The following is a 16,073-nucleotide window of genomic DNA, read 5'->3' on the forward strand; positions in this document are numbered from 1 at the left end:
CCACCCCTTAATTCACACCTTGACCTTACTCAATTAATACTTTTAGGTTTTTGGCAGAATTGTCTGCCCTCTCTCTGTCTGTCTGTCTCACTCATATAAGTCTGACAAATAGATAATCCCCCCAAATATCCCGGAGCAGTGTGATCTCTTCTTTCGTCTTCTTCTTACCCTAACCTTCCTTCCCTCCTTTAACCATCCCCTCTTTGCCATTCATCCATCCACAGGACCCAGTCTCTCCTTTTCCTCCTCTAATCCTCTTTTGGGACATTACCTGCTAATAAAGACACTAAGAGGGGAGAGAGAGAGGAGAAAATATCATCTTACACCCAGTGGCAGATTCACCAAACAGGCTGTTTCACCCAAGCACAGATATATAGAGATGAAGAAGGACATAGAAAGACATTTGGCAAGAGAAAAGATCCAAAATATCTATATCATGGAACTCAACTCCAAGCGGTGAAGTCTCCTCATAAACAACTCAAGTCGCAGACTAGCTAACAGTAAATTACTATGGCAAGACAAATAATTTTGGACATACTACTCAAAATATGGAGCAGTTATGATGCGTAAGAGTTGCCAACCTTTCTATCTTTCCTTTTCCTCCTCAATAGTTAAATTACAGATTTCCGTTCAAAGCTCCATAGTTCCAACAAGCCCGGTTTTCACAAGGACGATCTCTTTCACATACCTGCCTGATCTGCTTACATTCCTCTGCAACACTTGAAAGGTCATCAGAGGGATCTCATTGTGTTTAGCCAAGAGGCCTTACTTCCCCTTGCAAGCTGCTCACACTGTAACAACAAGTTCATTGATGTTATTGTAATGTTTTAAATCGAACACTGCCAGAACTAATGAGAGTAACAAGTTGACAAATTCTTTAAAACATGATGTTTATTTATTTCTTTGCTGCTTCCTGTCTGAATGAAGTAACTTCGCTCTGAGATGGTGTAGCATTGTATTTAAAGATCTCAAACAGAATCTGAAAGATTAAAAACCCACAAAGACTAATTATGGCCACTATGCCCATGAGCGAGACATTTATGCTCTGGTTGGTCCAGGACTGTAATAAATGTACTTTAATATGTTTATCTAAATTCAGCTAGTTAGCCAAAAACTGTTTAATATCAGCCTAATTATTTGACAGCTGAGTAAAGAGTACTAATTAGTAGTTGTATCGTACACCAATGAGAGAGCCTTGGAAGCTAATTTACTGGCATTGGAACACAAAATCATGAACTGTCCCTTACAATTTTTTTTAAAGGGGTACTTCAGCGCCTGGAAGATGAATGTGTATTTAAACTGGGTCATTTATGTAGTAGAAATTTGCATTTTTTTATGTGGTGCCTTCTAGGCCGAGAAAAGACAGAAAATGTATTTTTGTCTCATGTGGATAGGGTTGCCACCCGTCCCGTAAAATACGGAATCGTCCCGTATTTACAAGCAAAATGACGCGTTCCGTATCAAACCAATACGGGACGCGATTTGTTCCGTATTTTACATAGGTCCACACAATAAACACACAATGATTTTGCAGTGTGGAGAATACTGATAGCAAATATAAACAAATCAATTTCACAATAAGTAGTACAGGAGCTCATTTGTGCGTGATTGTGTTTTAGCGGCTTTGTTATCATAGCGGCGGAGTCTCGAGAACATGAGCTGTAGTGTGCCTGTAAAATTGCGCGGTTTTTAAAAAAACATGTCGAGCTCGCGTCGCGTCCACTATCTGGATCTCCAGATGTAGAGCTGAATATCAAAAAGGTATCAATGGGTCTGTCCAGTAACTCATGATGAACCTCAGGCCAACTGCACACTTTAGAGAAGCATTTCAGTGTCTCAGACTGACTGATTTAAAGCAACAGCGGTGACAGACACATCTGTACTTCTAAAGGTATCCTATAGTTTTTTTTTAATGGATAATATATTCATATAATATTCCATACATTATCAGAGCTTGGCAGACAGAATTATTATTTTTTAGACAGGTTAATTAATAGATTATAGCCTAATAAATGTAATTATTAATTTAGCTATTCATACATAACCAATAATCCTGTCATATAAAGTTTATGACATTTAAAATATGTTTTAGATAAAAATGGGACAAATAATTACATGATAATATAGTCATAATTTAGGTAAATTAATAAAAAAAAATTAAATTTTTGAAATTCAAAAAAGTGATTACTGGTTCAGAATGCTTAAAGGGACAGTTCACCCAAAAATGAAAATTCTGTCATCATTTTCTCACCCTCAAGTTGTTCCAAACATGTACACATTTCTTTGTTATGTTGAACACATAGGAAGATTACTATGGAAGTCAACGGTGCCCCCAAAGAAGCCTGGTTACAAACATTCTTCAAAATATCTTCTTTTGTGTTCAGCAGAACAAAGAAACTCATACAGGTCTGGAACATCATGAGGGCGAGTAAATGATGACAGAATTTTCATTTTGGGCTGAACTGTCCCTTTAAAGTGCACCAAATAGGCTACTAAAGAGTTCTTTAGAAATAAATAAAATAATCAAATGTAAAATAATATAAAATGTGTTCTGTTGCAAGTTCACATACTTGATCTCATGTTTTCTTATGGTTTATTATTGAGCTGTCAAGTTGTCAACGTAGAAATAATCATTTCATGACGTGTTTTTTTTTTTTGGGGGGGGGGGGGTCGGGGTCGGTTTGGGGGGTCGTGAATGGGCGTCCCTTATTTTGCCACACCAAAGGTGGCAACCCTACATGTGGATGAAAGACAACAACTCCCAAAATGCACTTGCTTCGCTGCCCTACGAGGCCACTCCCAAAACCACGGCTATTGTTTATCACTTGCCCACCGCGGCACCGCCCCCAACATCGTTTTGATATTCATAGTAATAAAATCATTTTGTTCAGTTAGAGAACAGACTAAAATTAAAAACTAACGTGCCTTTTCAATAAAGTGTGAGTGAGCTGAATGAAAGTCACAACACAATTGCAGCAGGAGTCAGATTTCATTCATCACGAGAGCTGTGCAGAGCTGAGGTAAGCTCAGTCATTCACGATGCATGTCCAATCTGGCGCGTTATCAGATCATGCCTATGGAAGCTTAACTTTCATAGGAATTCATTGAAAAGTTGAAACACTCACTTTGCTCCGTACCGCTCTGTTATTAATGCCCGAGCTGAGCGGCCGTGCGCATTTACATTCTGTGAGTGAGATCCCACCCCTATGGGCGGGTTGAAAACATGCGGAACTTGCTTCTTCTACTGGTTGTAGTCTTTAGCCTCCGGCCAAAAAATACTCAGATGACGCAAAATGACGATATTTGCGTCATCTGAGGATTTTTCCAGAAATAAAATGCATAATTCTCTCATCTCAGGGGGACATGAGGGGGGAAAGTACGATAATTCTAAAAGCTTAATGCTAAATCGCTAAAGTAACCCTTTAACAGAAGTAAAATAATATATTTTGGAGGATATTTTGTCCATATTATGAAGTTTTGCCCAATTATAAATTGTGAGTTAATTTTATGTCCTATGTGAAGATTGAAAGTTTTAGCTCCATTGACTTTCATAACAGAGCATAGACATTCTTCAAAATATCTTCTTTTGTGTTCCGCAGAAATATAAGAAACTGCATGAGGGTGTATGGTATTGACAGATTTTTTCTCTTTTCTTTTTTTTTATGATGAATTATCTCAAATTCATTTGGAAAACAATAGTGCCCTCACAGTCTTGCTAAACATGACAGATTAACCCTGACTGTGACCTCTGAGGACAGACCAAACCGCACTTATACTCTGCCCCCTGGGTCTGTGCCCAGACAACGCACATGGGCATTATGGGATGCTGATGATGTGTTTATTAGGTTTGTTGAGAAGTGGTGACAGACTTGTGGGACACGAATGGTTTCAGTGAAGGTCAAGCCCTCCCTCTAGTGGTGAAAACAAGGACCTCACATTTAAACATCTAGAAAAGCAAGCAATCATTCAAAAGAAAGCAGATACCATTGGGAAGTAGGGCCGGACTTAGCAATATGTAGAAGCCAATTAGCCAAACCCCAACAACAGGACTGTTTTCAAACAAAATTAGCAGTAGAGAACACCACAGTGCAAGCTGGATGGATATTGGGAAGACGTTGGGGGAAATCCTAGGTAAATATGTTGATTTGAGGCAGGGCCCATTCCTGTCTTTGCCTAGGGACCATAGATAAGTAAATCCCCATCTAAATCACATAACGGGGTCAAAACAACCTATTTTCATCAGGAAAAATTATTCTTGTGAAATGAGGGCTAGGCTTTGATCAGTCGGAGCTCCAGCCGTAACTGACTAATCAGTTTGATTGACAGTAAATAAATGAGATATATCAAAATAAAGATGAAATGCCTCAGAGACAATCACAGAATATGCACTGCATACATAATAAATGAACAACCGCCCTCAAACAAATAGAAACTGACAATAAACAAATAAATAAAGTAACTTTTGCCTTCTGATTTTTAAAGCAACAGAACCACCAGATGGAGCCACAACCACACAAAAGAACCTGACAAAAAAGTAAGCAAAAATACATAAAATAAAAAAAAAACAGTAGTCATACTTGAGAACTTTACCAGTGCACAGATCAATGTATTGCAGTATTTAGAGCTTTTTCCTTTTTTTCTTTTCTTTAGAAAACCTGGACTCAAAGCAAAATTTAAAGAAGACCATAATATATTATAACCTAAATGAGCTGCATTAATCAGAACGTGATTCATCATGTTTGAAATACAGCATTTGACTAGACTGGAAACTGGATTTTGAATGTAAACCTTACATTACATGCAACAATAATGAATCAGCCAGCAGTGTCATGCAATGCATCTAGTCCACATTTTTACCATGCAGATCATGTGTACATCACTCGCGTTCCAAGGGTTTGGGGGAATTAACACACACAAATCTCAGGCTGTGTATTCTGGGCGATAGACACAATAGCATAATCTAATTAGACAAAATTACCATCACTATAATCCACTGGAGCACAAAATGAAATATGTACATTCAAATGAATGATTTTGACATACTCCTCGCCCTGGGCTCGGTCCACCTGTGCTTCTCAGTGTTTTTAATGCATGCCTAGATGGACGAATTGTCAAGTTTGAGAAAAATATACAAGCAAATTAATATAAAAGATCAACAGGGCACTTCCCTGTGTTCAATGAAACAAACTCGACGAGATGGAAATGATGAGGGTCCCTTTGCAAAGCTATACAGCTATTGAGCCATGTAGAAAGATGAATTCAGTGGACCAAAAGTACATGATGTCCTGTGGCAAGAATGATACCAGTAGTCAAATATCAACATAGAATAACCAACGAATTTCAACCAATGCTCTACCCGCAATCTCAAAAGATCAGACCATTGGAGGCTTTTAACTGTGGATTCAAATAATATAATATATTTTCATAATATAACTATTATAACAAATACGGCAAAATAATGGCAAATATTTAGCACAGTCAATGTAGGCATTGGCATTGATTAAGCCTTAAAGTCTGATTGTTCCTTACTTAATCTTTGCTAATACTGTAAAACACAAATTTAAAAAATGTATTGAATTGTGCAGAAAAAGAGATGGAGATAAAAGCCTATGTTTCACATCAAGACAAGCTGTCCGTATCGCCCCCTCAAGAAGAATAACGAGATATGTGCAGTTGCTCCACTGATTGGTCAGAATCGTTCATGCTGTCACAAAGGATCATGGGATGGACCACCACACACCCACTGCACAGACAGCGTGGGCGTTTCCGTGGTAACAGAGGACAGCGGCTATCTTTACGTGGCTTCAGCGAGCCACTAATGAGTATGAGTATGTGTGTGTGTGTGTGTGTGTGTTTCATGCTGCAGAGCAAACGGGGGTTTATGTTGTAAGAGAGACACTGCAGTGAAATAGAAATGCATCTAACACAAAAATCTGGGCTGGCGTGTGTCTGTGTAAAGTAAACTGATCTTCTGGTAAAAGTAAATGTCAAGGTTGCTTTCTAATTAGGAGGATGCAAACTGAGAGCAATTCCCCAGCAAAATATCTGGTAAAGGGAAAAAACTTCAAATGTCATCTTCGTGCCAGTCAAAAAGAGCGATCGTTATGAACAGCCTTCTATTAAAGTCAGCATGAAACGGAAGTTTCGCAATAGTGTTTTCTTCCCTATTGTAATATTTACGAGTAAAATGGCATCTGGAACAAGAAAACAAATGTAGGGTAATTGATTGTTTGTGGTTTGCTATTGAGGTGATCTAATTTGAGTGAGAGGTTGCCCCGCCCTTGTGCCAGCAACACGTCATCAGAGAGGGGAAGTCGTTAAGAAATAATGCAATAGGGGTGTAACGGTACACAAAACTGACGGTTCGGTATGTACCTCGGTTTTGAAGTCACGGTTCGGTACGGGTTCGGTACAGCAGTTTTAAAAAATTGCTTTTTATTTATTTTTTATTAAACAGTGATTTACTGAAAAAATTGTGTCTGTCCTTAAATGAATTAAATTATAACTTAAAGACAATGCTGTAAACTATATAGGGAGCCCTTACTTGCACATTATTACTATTAAAGGTTAACAACAGAGCCCAAACTATGAGCCTATATTCAGCTGATATTCATGTTTAGTTATAGGATAATCAACACTCAAATAACACATTGTGTGCAAACATGTAAACTTCACATAAGTCAGTTTTTGCATTAACTCCTAAATCTAATTATAAAATTATGTTTTTTTCTCGAATTCGTTGTTGAAATATAATCTTAGTGTCTGTCATTTTCATGACAGATTTATCTAAACATAGCATTAAATAGTCAAGACATCACTAACAGGTTAAGTAGAATTCATATATATAGGCTAATATAGTGCATATATTTAGTGAAAGAGTTGATTTCTCTAGTGAATTAACAGCTGTGGACACTGAATGACTTCTGAGGTAAATGATGCTGCGTGACATTACAAGCTGTTTGACGTCTTCCGCGATTGAAACACTGATTGAGCGATTACACGATATATGATACGTTTCAGTAAGTGTTATCCTCAACATACTTGATTGATGAATTAAGATATTAATTCATGATTATTCTTCTGGAAGAGATGATCGCCGCGGCCGCTTGAATTGACGCGCCTATACAGTGATCAGTCGTCACATTAAAGAGCGTCAAAACGGCATTTATCGTTTGAATTTCGTGATAAAAGGGACTGAATACTTATAGGGTGATTCATCGCTGATTCATAACGCTTCGAAGCTTCATGATGCCTTGTTTTGAAATCGTCATCACTACGTAAGTCGTTATTTAGGGTTTTTTTGCGCACAAAAACTATTCTCGCCGATTCATAAAGTTATTTTAGAACCACTGTAGTGAGATGGACTTTGTAACGACGTCTTTAGTACCTTTTAAGGGTCTTGAGAGTGTAAAGTGCCATTGTGCCAATGGAGGCCTTTCAGAGCCATCAGATTTCAACTAAAATATCTTCATCTCTGTTCCGAAGATGAACGGAGGTCTTACGGGTGTCGAACGACACGAGGGTAAGTAATTAATGACAGAATTTTTATTTTTGGGTGAACTAACCCTTTAATATGTTCGTGTGGGAATTAGGATTAAAGTGTGTTCCGTGCTTAAAACAAGCCAACTGTTAACTGTTAAAGATTGCATTCGGAACCGTTCGGTACACACGCGAACCGAACCGAACCGAACCGAAAGCCCTGTACCGAAACGGTTCGGTACGAATACGTGTACCGTTACACCCCTATAATGCAATACTCCAAAAAAAAAAACAAGAATTGGCCATTTTGATACAAGTGGTGCCCTCTATGTCAACATGCAACCATACACACGTGCATTCACACAGACACGTGCACATTCACATACAAATTCATGTACACAAAGTGACAGAAATTCTTCTGACATATCCCGCAGCCAAGCAAACAAGAGCCAAATGCATCAAGCATGGCTCTCCCATCAAACTCAATCTCTATTTTCGTATTCAAAAGTGGAGTAAACTCACAGCATAGGCTGTTCTTCTTATTAGATTCATTATTATTGAGAGATGACATATAAAAACATACTTAAAATGCAGTAGGCTTATGTGTTTTGAACTCAATATAACACATTATAACCTCCAAGTATCTACTAAATGGGTTTGTGAAAACATTACATCACTTAGCAAATTTTTTTTTTTAACCGTGTGCTCTCAAAACATAGCAAAATTTCAATAGAACAGACAATTATTTCGGTCGAATTCTATTAAGAGCACACAAAACCTGTGGAGATATATACAGAAAACGATTTGGCTTGAACAATAAATATATCCTATTTCTCCCCAAGGTAGCTTAGATCAATACTTCACCAAAGCTTTGATTAAAAGTCGCAAGGTGCTAGACCTCAAATCTCGCCTTCACTCTCCATTTCTCTTTGTGTCTGCCTCTGGCTATTCCATTTGCTGTTGAAAAAAGCTGCTCTCAGTTAATCAGATTTGTTTTTGTTGCCCTGTCTAGAAATTATTTAAGATTAAATCAAACATTTGATTGTCAGAGATTATAATTTAATAAATTCAAATTTTCATAAATATCTTCATTGTGTCTCAGCAGCATTTAACAAGCATGTTAAATAGTGTGGACAAAATGTCTTCAGCCAAACTTAGGCAGGCCATTAACATATGCATGTCTGCATTTCATTACCACAATAATTGCTGGCCCATCTCCATCTATTGTGTACTTTTTGACACTAATTTACAGTTTTGGAATTTATGAACATATTGTATTCGTAGTAGGTAAATATGTCAATGTTATATCAAAGTTTGAGACATGCAGTTCTACAAACCACCAAGCGACTACATGCTCTAGATATTTTAGGATGAGCGTCATAAATATAAAGCTGTGTGCGCGAGCGGATCATAAAATTGCACCACGAGACCCGGGCTTTTGCCTCATCGTGACGTGAAAGAGTTCCCTTCGACAAATATAAACACTTTCTAAATTTAGTCCCCTCACAATATCAATTCCCTGACGATTCCTTTGACGCTATGTCACGTGTGAGCATTTCGTGAGTGTGAGTGTATTGGGGTGGGGTTGGGGGGGCTCGGTGGGGGTGACATTTTGACATATAAAGCTGCTTCAAGGGCGAATTCTGCATTAGAAGCGCGCGCAAAACCGAACTGCGCAACTGAGCGAGGCATTCCTCCAGGGTTGCGAGGGAGAGCGAATTAATCGTCCAATCTTCAGATCCAACTGCTCGGATGGATTATGCCAACTCTTCGCGGAATAGACGGAGGTCAGAGTTATGGAGAGCCGTGCATCGAGCACTCGTGCACCGCTGGATGTCACGTCCGGGGATCTACAAGTTGTACTGATACAATTTATTTCCCCGTCATGAACTGTCTTGGAGTTGCGGTTCAAAGTTGGGGGCTTTAAGAGCGGGGAACACCATGCACACCGCAGATCTTGCGCTCTCTTCCCTACTCGTCGTGATCATCGTGGTGTCGCTGCTGTCCAACGTGCTGGTGCTGATCTGCTTCCTGTACAATGCAGACATTCGCAAGCAGGTCCCTGGGTTGTTTATACTCAACCTGACGTTCTGCGACCTGCTTCTTTCCGCTTCCAGCATGCCGCTGACTCTTTTCGGGGTGTTGAGTAATGCACATCCCGGAGGACACGTTTTCTGTCAGGTGGTCGGCTTTCTGGACACTTTCCTGACCACCAACTCCATGCTGAGTATGGCTGCGCTCAGCATCGATCGGTGGGTGGCTGTGGTGTTCCCTCTGAGTTATCATTCCAGGATCCGTCACCGGGACGCTGTGATCGCTCTGGCTTACACGTGGGTGCACTCCTTGTCCTTCTCTGTGGTTGCCGCGTGCCTCTCCTGGGTGGGCTACCATCAGCTGTACGCTTCGTGCACGCTCTGTAACGGCAGGGCGGTCCACGCCAAGACGCAGTTCGCGATTTACACACTGGTGCTCCACACGCTCACTTTCCTGCTGGTGTCAGTGGTGCTGTGCGTCACGTACCTGAAAGTGCTCAAAGTAGCGCGCTTTCACTGCAAGCGCATAGATGTGATCACCATGCAAACGCTCGTATTGCTAGTGGACATTCACCCGAGGTAAGAATGAGGGCGAATGTTCAGATTTAGGGTTAAACCAAATAGTTCAATAAACTGGCAGGGGTGTTTACCAAAACTTTACCGTAGAAAGACAATGGCGATGATACACGCATATTAGTTATTGCGCATTTTACAAATTGCCAAATACAACAAATATAGTCAGTAATAAGAATTGTTACCAAAAAAAAAAACACTCATGTTAACAGCATTATACACTTTAAATAAATGCAACAAAAGCCAGACATGTACATAACCAATTACATGAAGGCTAATATGGTAGGGAATTCTGGGAATACCCATTTCTTCATATTGCCTTATTTTTTCCACAGTGATGTACTTTGATTCTTTAAATTTAACTTTTGATTGGAGGTTTAAATTGAGTCCAAAGAGTTTGGATTCCAGCACCACAGATTTGGTCCACAGCAAAATATCTGTCCCCATTTTACTTTTGGGATATGCCACTGAAACAAACATGTTAAAAAAAAGGAGTAGAACATTGTCACAAATCTGAAAACTGGGACTTTATATGTCTTGATTTATTTGAGATTTGATTTATCTTTAAAAATATAAATATCATATTTTAATGGATCAAACTGGAATTAAACACCTCAGGTCATGTGACTATTCACAGTAGAATGGACCCCTCAAACTTAATTTCTGTCACCAATGTAACTGGTGCAATGACATGATACATAAATAGAACTGATCAAAAATGCACATGTTTGTATTCAGCTACCAAATAATGAAGCAGAAAAAAGTTGGTGGCTGATGTAAACACACCTCTCTCGTGTGCCAACAGACATCAAGAGAGTGAAGATCATCTCCTCATTGCCCAGAGCACTGGATGACTTTCAATGGCAATGTGTCAACCACAATAACTTATTAACCAACAACGACAAATTACAATAATCCTACACAACACATGTAATGAGCACATCTGGCGTTCAGGCAGGGGATGTATCAGAGCACTCCACACATGCAAATAGAAATGAAAATGACTGCCAGCTGTTGGCTCTCATGGGATCCGTGTAAAAAATAAAAACCTATAGCTTTTTATAGACTGACATAGCAAATCAACCAAACACACTGCACTTCTGTGTAACACAACTGAGCATGTGAGCAAGTGTTAAATAATCCATTGCAGCTGTGATATAGTCAATCTGACATTTCAATTATTAGCTGAAACAGCTTTGGCAAATATCTTCACTCTATTGGAACACCTGTTATGTCTCTTGAAGTCAGAAGGTTCCTAATGTCGTCAGTGGTGAAGTAGGCATGTTCAACTGGTCCATATATAGTATCTATTTGAAGCTGTATAAAAGTCAGTCTAATGTGCTCATCTCGCATGCAAAAAAGCATACAGTGTGAGTACGAGAAATCATCTAAATGGTGGTCATAACTTTTGCCCAGTGTTCGTCAGCGCTGTTTGGAGGAGCAAAAAAGGAGGAGACAGAGAGCCACCCGCAAAATTAGTACCTTCATCGGAACCTTCGTCGTCTGTTTCACCCCTTATGTCATCACCAGGTGAGCCGTCTGATTTTCTTCCCTGGGCTCTTAGAGACTCAGCATCTGTGCAGTCATGCTACGATTATCATTTTAATGTGTTGGCCAGGTTGAGATCTCGGAATGTAATTAACTGCATGCTTCATTTAATACTCAAAAGCTGGAGGACACCCTGTATTGTTTAAAGGACACCGGGGGAAATTTTATTAAAAAAAATCTTTACAGTTTGTTACTGAACATTACTTAATAGTTTTCACCTTTATGATAATAATTTGTATAGATATGAGGAAAAATATGTATTTAAAGCAAAAGTGTCAGTGCAGTTAAATCAAAAGCAGTGTATTATGGATGGATGGATGAGAATTATGGATGGATGAAAATTATGGATGGATGAGAATTATGGATGGATGAAAATTATGGATGGATGGATGGATGGATGGATACTTAAAAACGGGTCTCCCTCACAACATCCTACAAGTTCTGAAATGTGAAGCCTGTAGTTTTAGTACTAGTGTCACTGGTCATGTATGTCCACCTGACTGAATGAAGAAGAGCCTCGAGGCATGGCATGTTACATAACCTCGGTAAGCTCAGAGATGAACTGTCTTGTGCATCCCTGACTCTTTCTGTAGCTTTTCTTCCTCAAAGCCCCTGTCAAAAGCAATTTTTAAGAGCAACTGTTAATGTCCTTCAGGTCACAAATTATCCCTCACAAAACCCAACTGAAAATAGAAATTGTTCGCAATTCACTACCTCTTCTAAAAATGATGTATAAACTTCTATATGCAAAGAAAATACTGAAAATGTGGTAACTGCAGAGTAAACGATCAGGTCTTTGGACTTTGCACCATGTCTTGCTCATATCTGTGTCATGCCTTTAGGATTGTGGAGCTGTTTGTGACCGAGCCATTTAATCCATATTGGGGCGTGCTTTGTAAGTGTCTGGCGTACAGCAAAGCTGCATGCGACCCTTTCGTCTACTCTCTTCTGCGACACCAGTACCGGAAGACATGCAGTGACATCATCAATCGACTCATGAAGCGCAGTTCCCCGAATAACTCCAGGAATCAGCAGGAAAATGGAAAGATTGGGAGAGCTAAGGAAATCGTAAAAGATAGGGAAGTCGAAGCCAGACCTACAGACTGAAGACTCCTGTTGCTATAGAGATGAACAATCACAAAGGTAAAGCTTCGACTCTGGAAGGAGAGAGAACGATGAAAGTAGAAGAGACAGCGGGATACCAGGCTCAAAACTCAAAAAGAATTCAAGATGTAACTGTAGCAAAAGGGATTTTAGTAGCAAAAGAGATTCTTTTAAAAAAATATTCTCTTTCTTTCTTTCTCCAATTCATTCTGAAGTCAAACTACTGTAAAGCTGCAATCCACGAGAGCTGCTAGTTAGCCAACATTCAAAGAGAATCTGTTGGACTTATTACTTATCGTGGTCGGATTTGTCTCGTGTTATAGTGATAAAGTGCTGTTTAGACTTATGAATAGGTGACCGCTTTGACTTCAACTAAGTAACATGGTCAAATGTGAGAAAACAGAAGATCACTTCTAACAGTGTGAGTTTTTCAAAACAGAATAAGAAACAATATTTTCTAGATGATGTTTTAGTGGAACTCAATGGTATGTGGCTTTGATTTTTTGTAGCATGTATTGTATCTTCAGGGTTTAGATATGAAGTCCCAAAGCAATTGGCAGACCTGTTCTTACGGTGCCTTTATTTATTTTATTTCATTATTTATTTAAAATGAAACCTCTATAGACTGAATTTTATATGAAGTTATCTGAAATTAAGAAGCCCATTCCAGCAGAAATTGTAGAGAAATCATGTTGCGTAAACCAAAGGGTACAAACAACGGAGATATAACAAGTATTTATTGAGCATGAAACACAATAGGACTTGAAGGGGTCCTATTAGGCTTTTCCATTGTATAACTGCATTCCATTTTAACTGCATTTCAGCTGCATTAGAGAAGACAGTGTTGTCGCTGTTTCAAAGAGACCGTGTTTTTCTCATTTGTTTGACCTTCCTAAGGCTGACAAGAGTGGTTCAAATTGATTTTAAACACTGTTCCTGAACATTATAACTTCGACCTCGGCGCTACACATTTTATGGAGAACAGCTTGTTTTCTGTTGCTTTTGTAAGCTCTCGCTTTTGTAAGACTGCTCCTTAGGAAAATTAAACATGGTTTTGTGATTGAAACGTCCAGTGAAATCCATGCTTGCAAAGTCTGTGCATGAAATCAGTTCTGTGCGACCCTCTAGTTCATTAACATCGTCAGGGTCTGAATCAGGTTCGAATCGGTTCGAAATTGACACCATCCTCTATATTTACACTAGAGAAGAACTCGCAGTTATGGAGGGACATTTCCCGAACATGCGATAAACGCGCCAGACTGGGGAGAGAGGTGCTGTAATAATGTAAAATCTGTGAAAAAGAATGCGTTTTTTGAACAATCAACCATGAAAACATATTCTAGTACAGCCCAAAAAAAAAAAAAAATCAAGACTTCGTAAAAGGGCATAATAGGACCCCTTTAAAAAATGTTAGATTAAATTGTGACAGCATAAATGTAAGTCTCTTTTTCTAACTTGCCTCTGAAAATGATGTGTGAAAATAGTGTGCAAGTGCCTGAAGTGCTGTCATGTGGATTTAATTCATGTTCTCTGTGTGGGAACACTGGCCACAAGATACAGGAAAAAAATACTTTCAAAATTCCCTCATTTTTCTTTCGAGTTTTACAATGCTGTTCTTTGTCAATGTATATATGCATATACATTTTTGTATTTTTAAAGAGTAAATCATTTCTACAGGGTAATTTATATCTGAATGTCACTCTATAGTAAATATGTATTGGTTTATTTTTTGTAGCGTGCACGTTTGAGTATGTGTGCGACTGTGATATTTGGAAGTGGGAATATTATTACACTTTGAGGGTGTTCATGTAAAAACTACATGTTTAAATGTTTTTCTTTTGTGCAAATGTAAAGCCTTAGAAAGAAACATGTCTATTTTTGTTAAACAGAAAAAAATGTAGTTTTAAATTTTGCTACATAAATATCTTTGTGACTTTGATGACAATAAACAGTGGGTTTGAAAAGAGATTTTTGTTATTTGACAGATTTATGTAGATTTATGCAGATTTTCTGTCTTCGACAGAGTCCTAGCCCTCCAAGTTTCCCTCTGTCTGAGAAAAGGAAGAGAAATGCATGTAAAGTTCAATCCCAAAGTAGGAGAAAGAGAGAGAACGATGGGAATGTGGGAGAGACAATTACTTTCTGAAACAGTTTAAAACAGATTTCATCCCCCCTCTGTTCAGCTGAAACGAAGACAGCTTTGCACTTTGCACTCATGCTCCGATTCAGAAAGCTCACAATAGAGAGAGAAAGCGTCAAGAAGTCTCTGTAATTGCACGTTCAGAAGAAAAAGAAAAGAGGCAAGATAAAAAGAAAAGGAGAGAGCGTGAAGGCAGATGTTAAAGAACAGCAAGAAATGAGATCACTAAAGAATTTTGGGTAATTATCAACCCCCCATCATCACCACCCACACCTGCAACGCAAACAAGAACAAAAGAAAAATTCATCAGAGTCCAGCCCCCAGATTATATCCTTACTCAGGTCTTCTCTACCTCTACGGTGTTTGTTTAATTTTATGGAGTATGTCATCCCCATTTCTCAGTGATCCATAAATACTGCCATACAAAGACATCAGACAGTAATCATACCAACACTTGCCAATCACAATTTACACAAATTGTGAAAACACTGTTTTCATCCGTGTGTGTGTGTGTGTGTGTGTGTGTGTGTGTGTGTGTGTGTGTGTGTGTGTGTGTGTGTGTGTGTGTGTGTGTGTGTGTGTGTGTGTGTGTGTGTGTGTGTGTGTGTGTGTGTGTGTGTGTGTGTAAATTACATATTCCATTCAATCAGCACTTGATATTATGGTTTAATGGGAAACCACCAGTAGATCACAAATTTGTTTCACTCTTTATATAACAGATTAGTCCAATCATATTAGACATTAAAACAAAAAATTTTTCTTTAATAATATTTTTCATAAGCTATACCAGTTAAGTTTCATAAAGACCAGGAACATTTAGAAATGGAGACTGGTTGCCTGGGACTAGATTTGTCAAAATGAATGAAATTTAAACTGAAATTTGAACATTGTGACGATACCAGCATTTCCCTCTAGCATTTTGAGCACTGTTGAACGTATTCTTAAACACTCTGATTGGCCATTGTGTTCACACACTCAACATATAAGTCTATGATTGGCTAATATATCCGCATATAGACGGGTCCGCTTTCAAGCAATCCTGTGTGCATCTGTGCAAGCGCTCGGTGAAGAGTGTTGAATATTGCAGCCAATCACAGACATATATGTTGCGCACGTGAACAAAATGGCCAATCAGAGGCGTTTAATCTGTTCAACAGCGCTCAAAATGCTAGAGGGAAAGGCTGGTATCATCACAT

General features: G+C 38.8%; 1 protein-coding gene across 1 annotated transcript; it reads left to right on the top strand.

Annotated features, from left to right (window-relative positions):
- The first annotated feature begins 9,046 nt into the window (after positions 1–9,046).
- gpr26 (G protein-coupled receptor 26) lies at positions 9,047–14,697 on the top strand. The gene is made up of 3 exons (XM_079832957.1): positions 9,047–10,091; positions 11,502–11,615; positions 12,476–14,697. Exons 1-3 carry the CDS (start codon positions 9,421–9,423, stop codon positions 12,738–12,740), a joined length of 1,050 nt encoding a protein of 349 aa, XP_079689083.1. The 5' UTR covers positions 9,047–9,420; the 3' UTR covers positions 12,741–14,697.
- The last annotated feature ends 1,376 nt before the right edge of the window (positions 14,698–16,073 follow it).

This window comes from Gobio gobio (assembly GCF_949357685.1).
Source record: "Gobio gobio genome assembly, chromosome: 13".
Lineage (NCBI taxonomy): Eukaryota > Metazoa > Chordata > Actinopteri > Cypriniformes > Gobionidae > Gobio > Gobio gobio.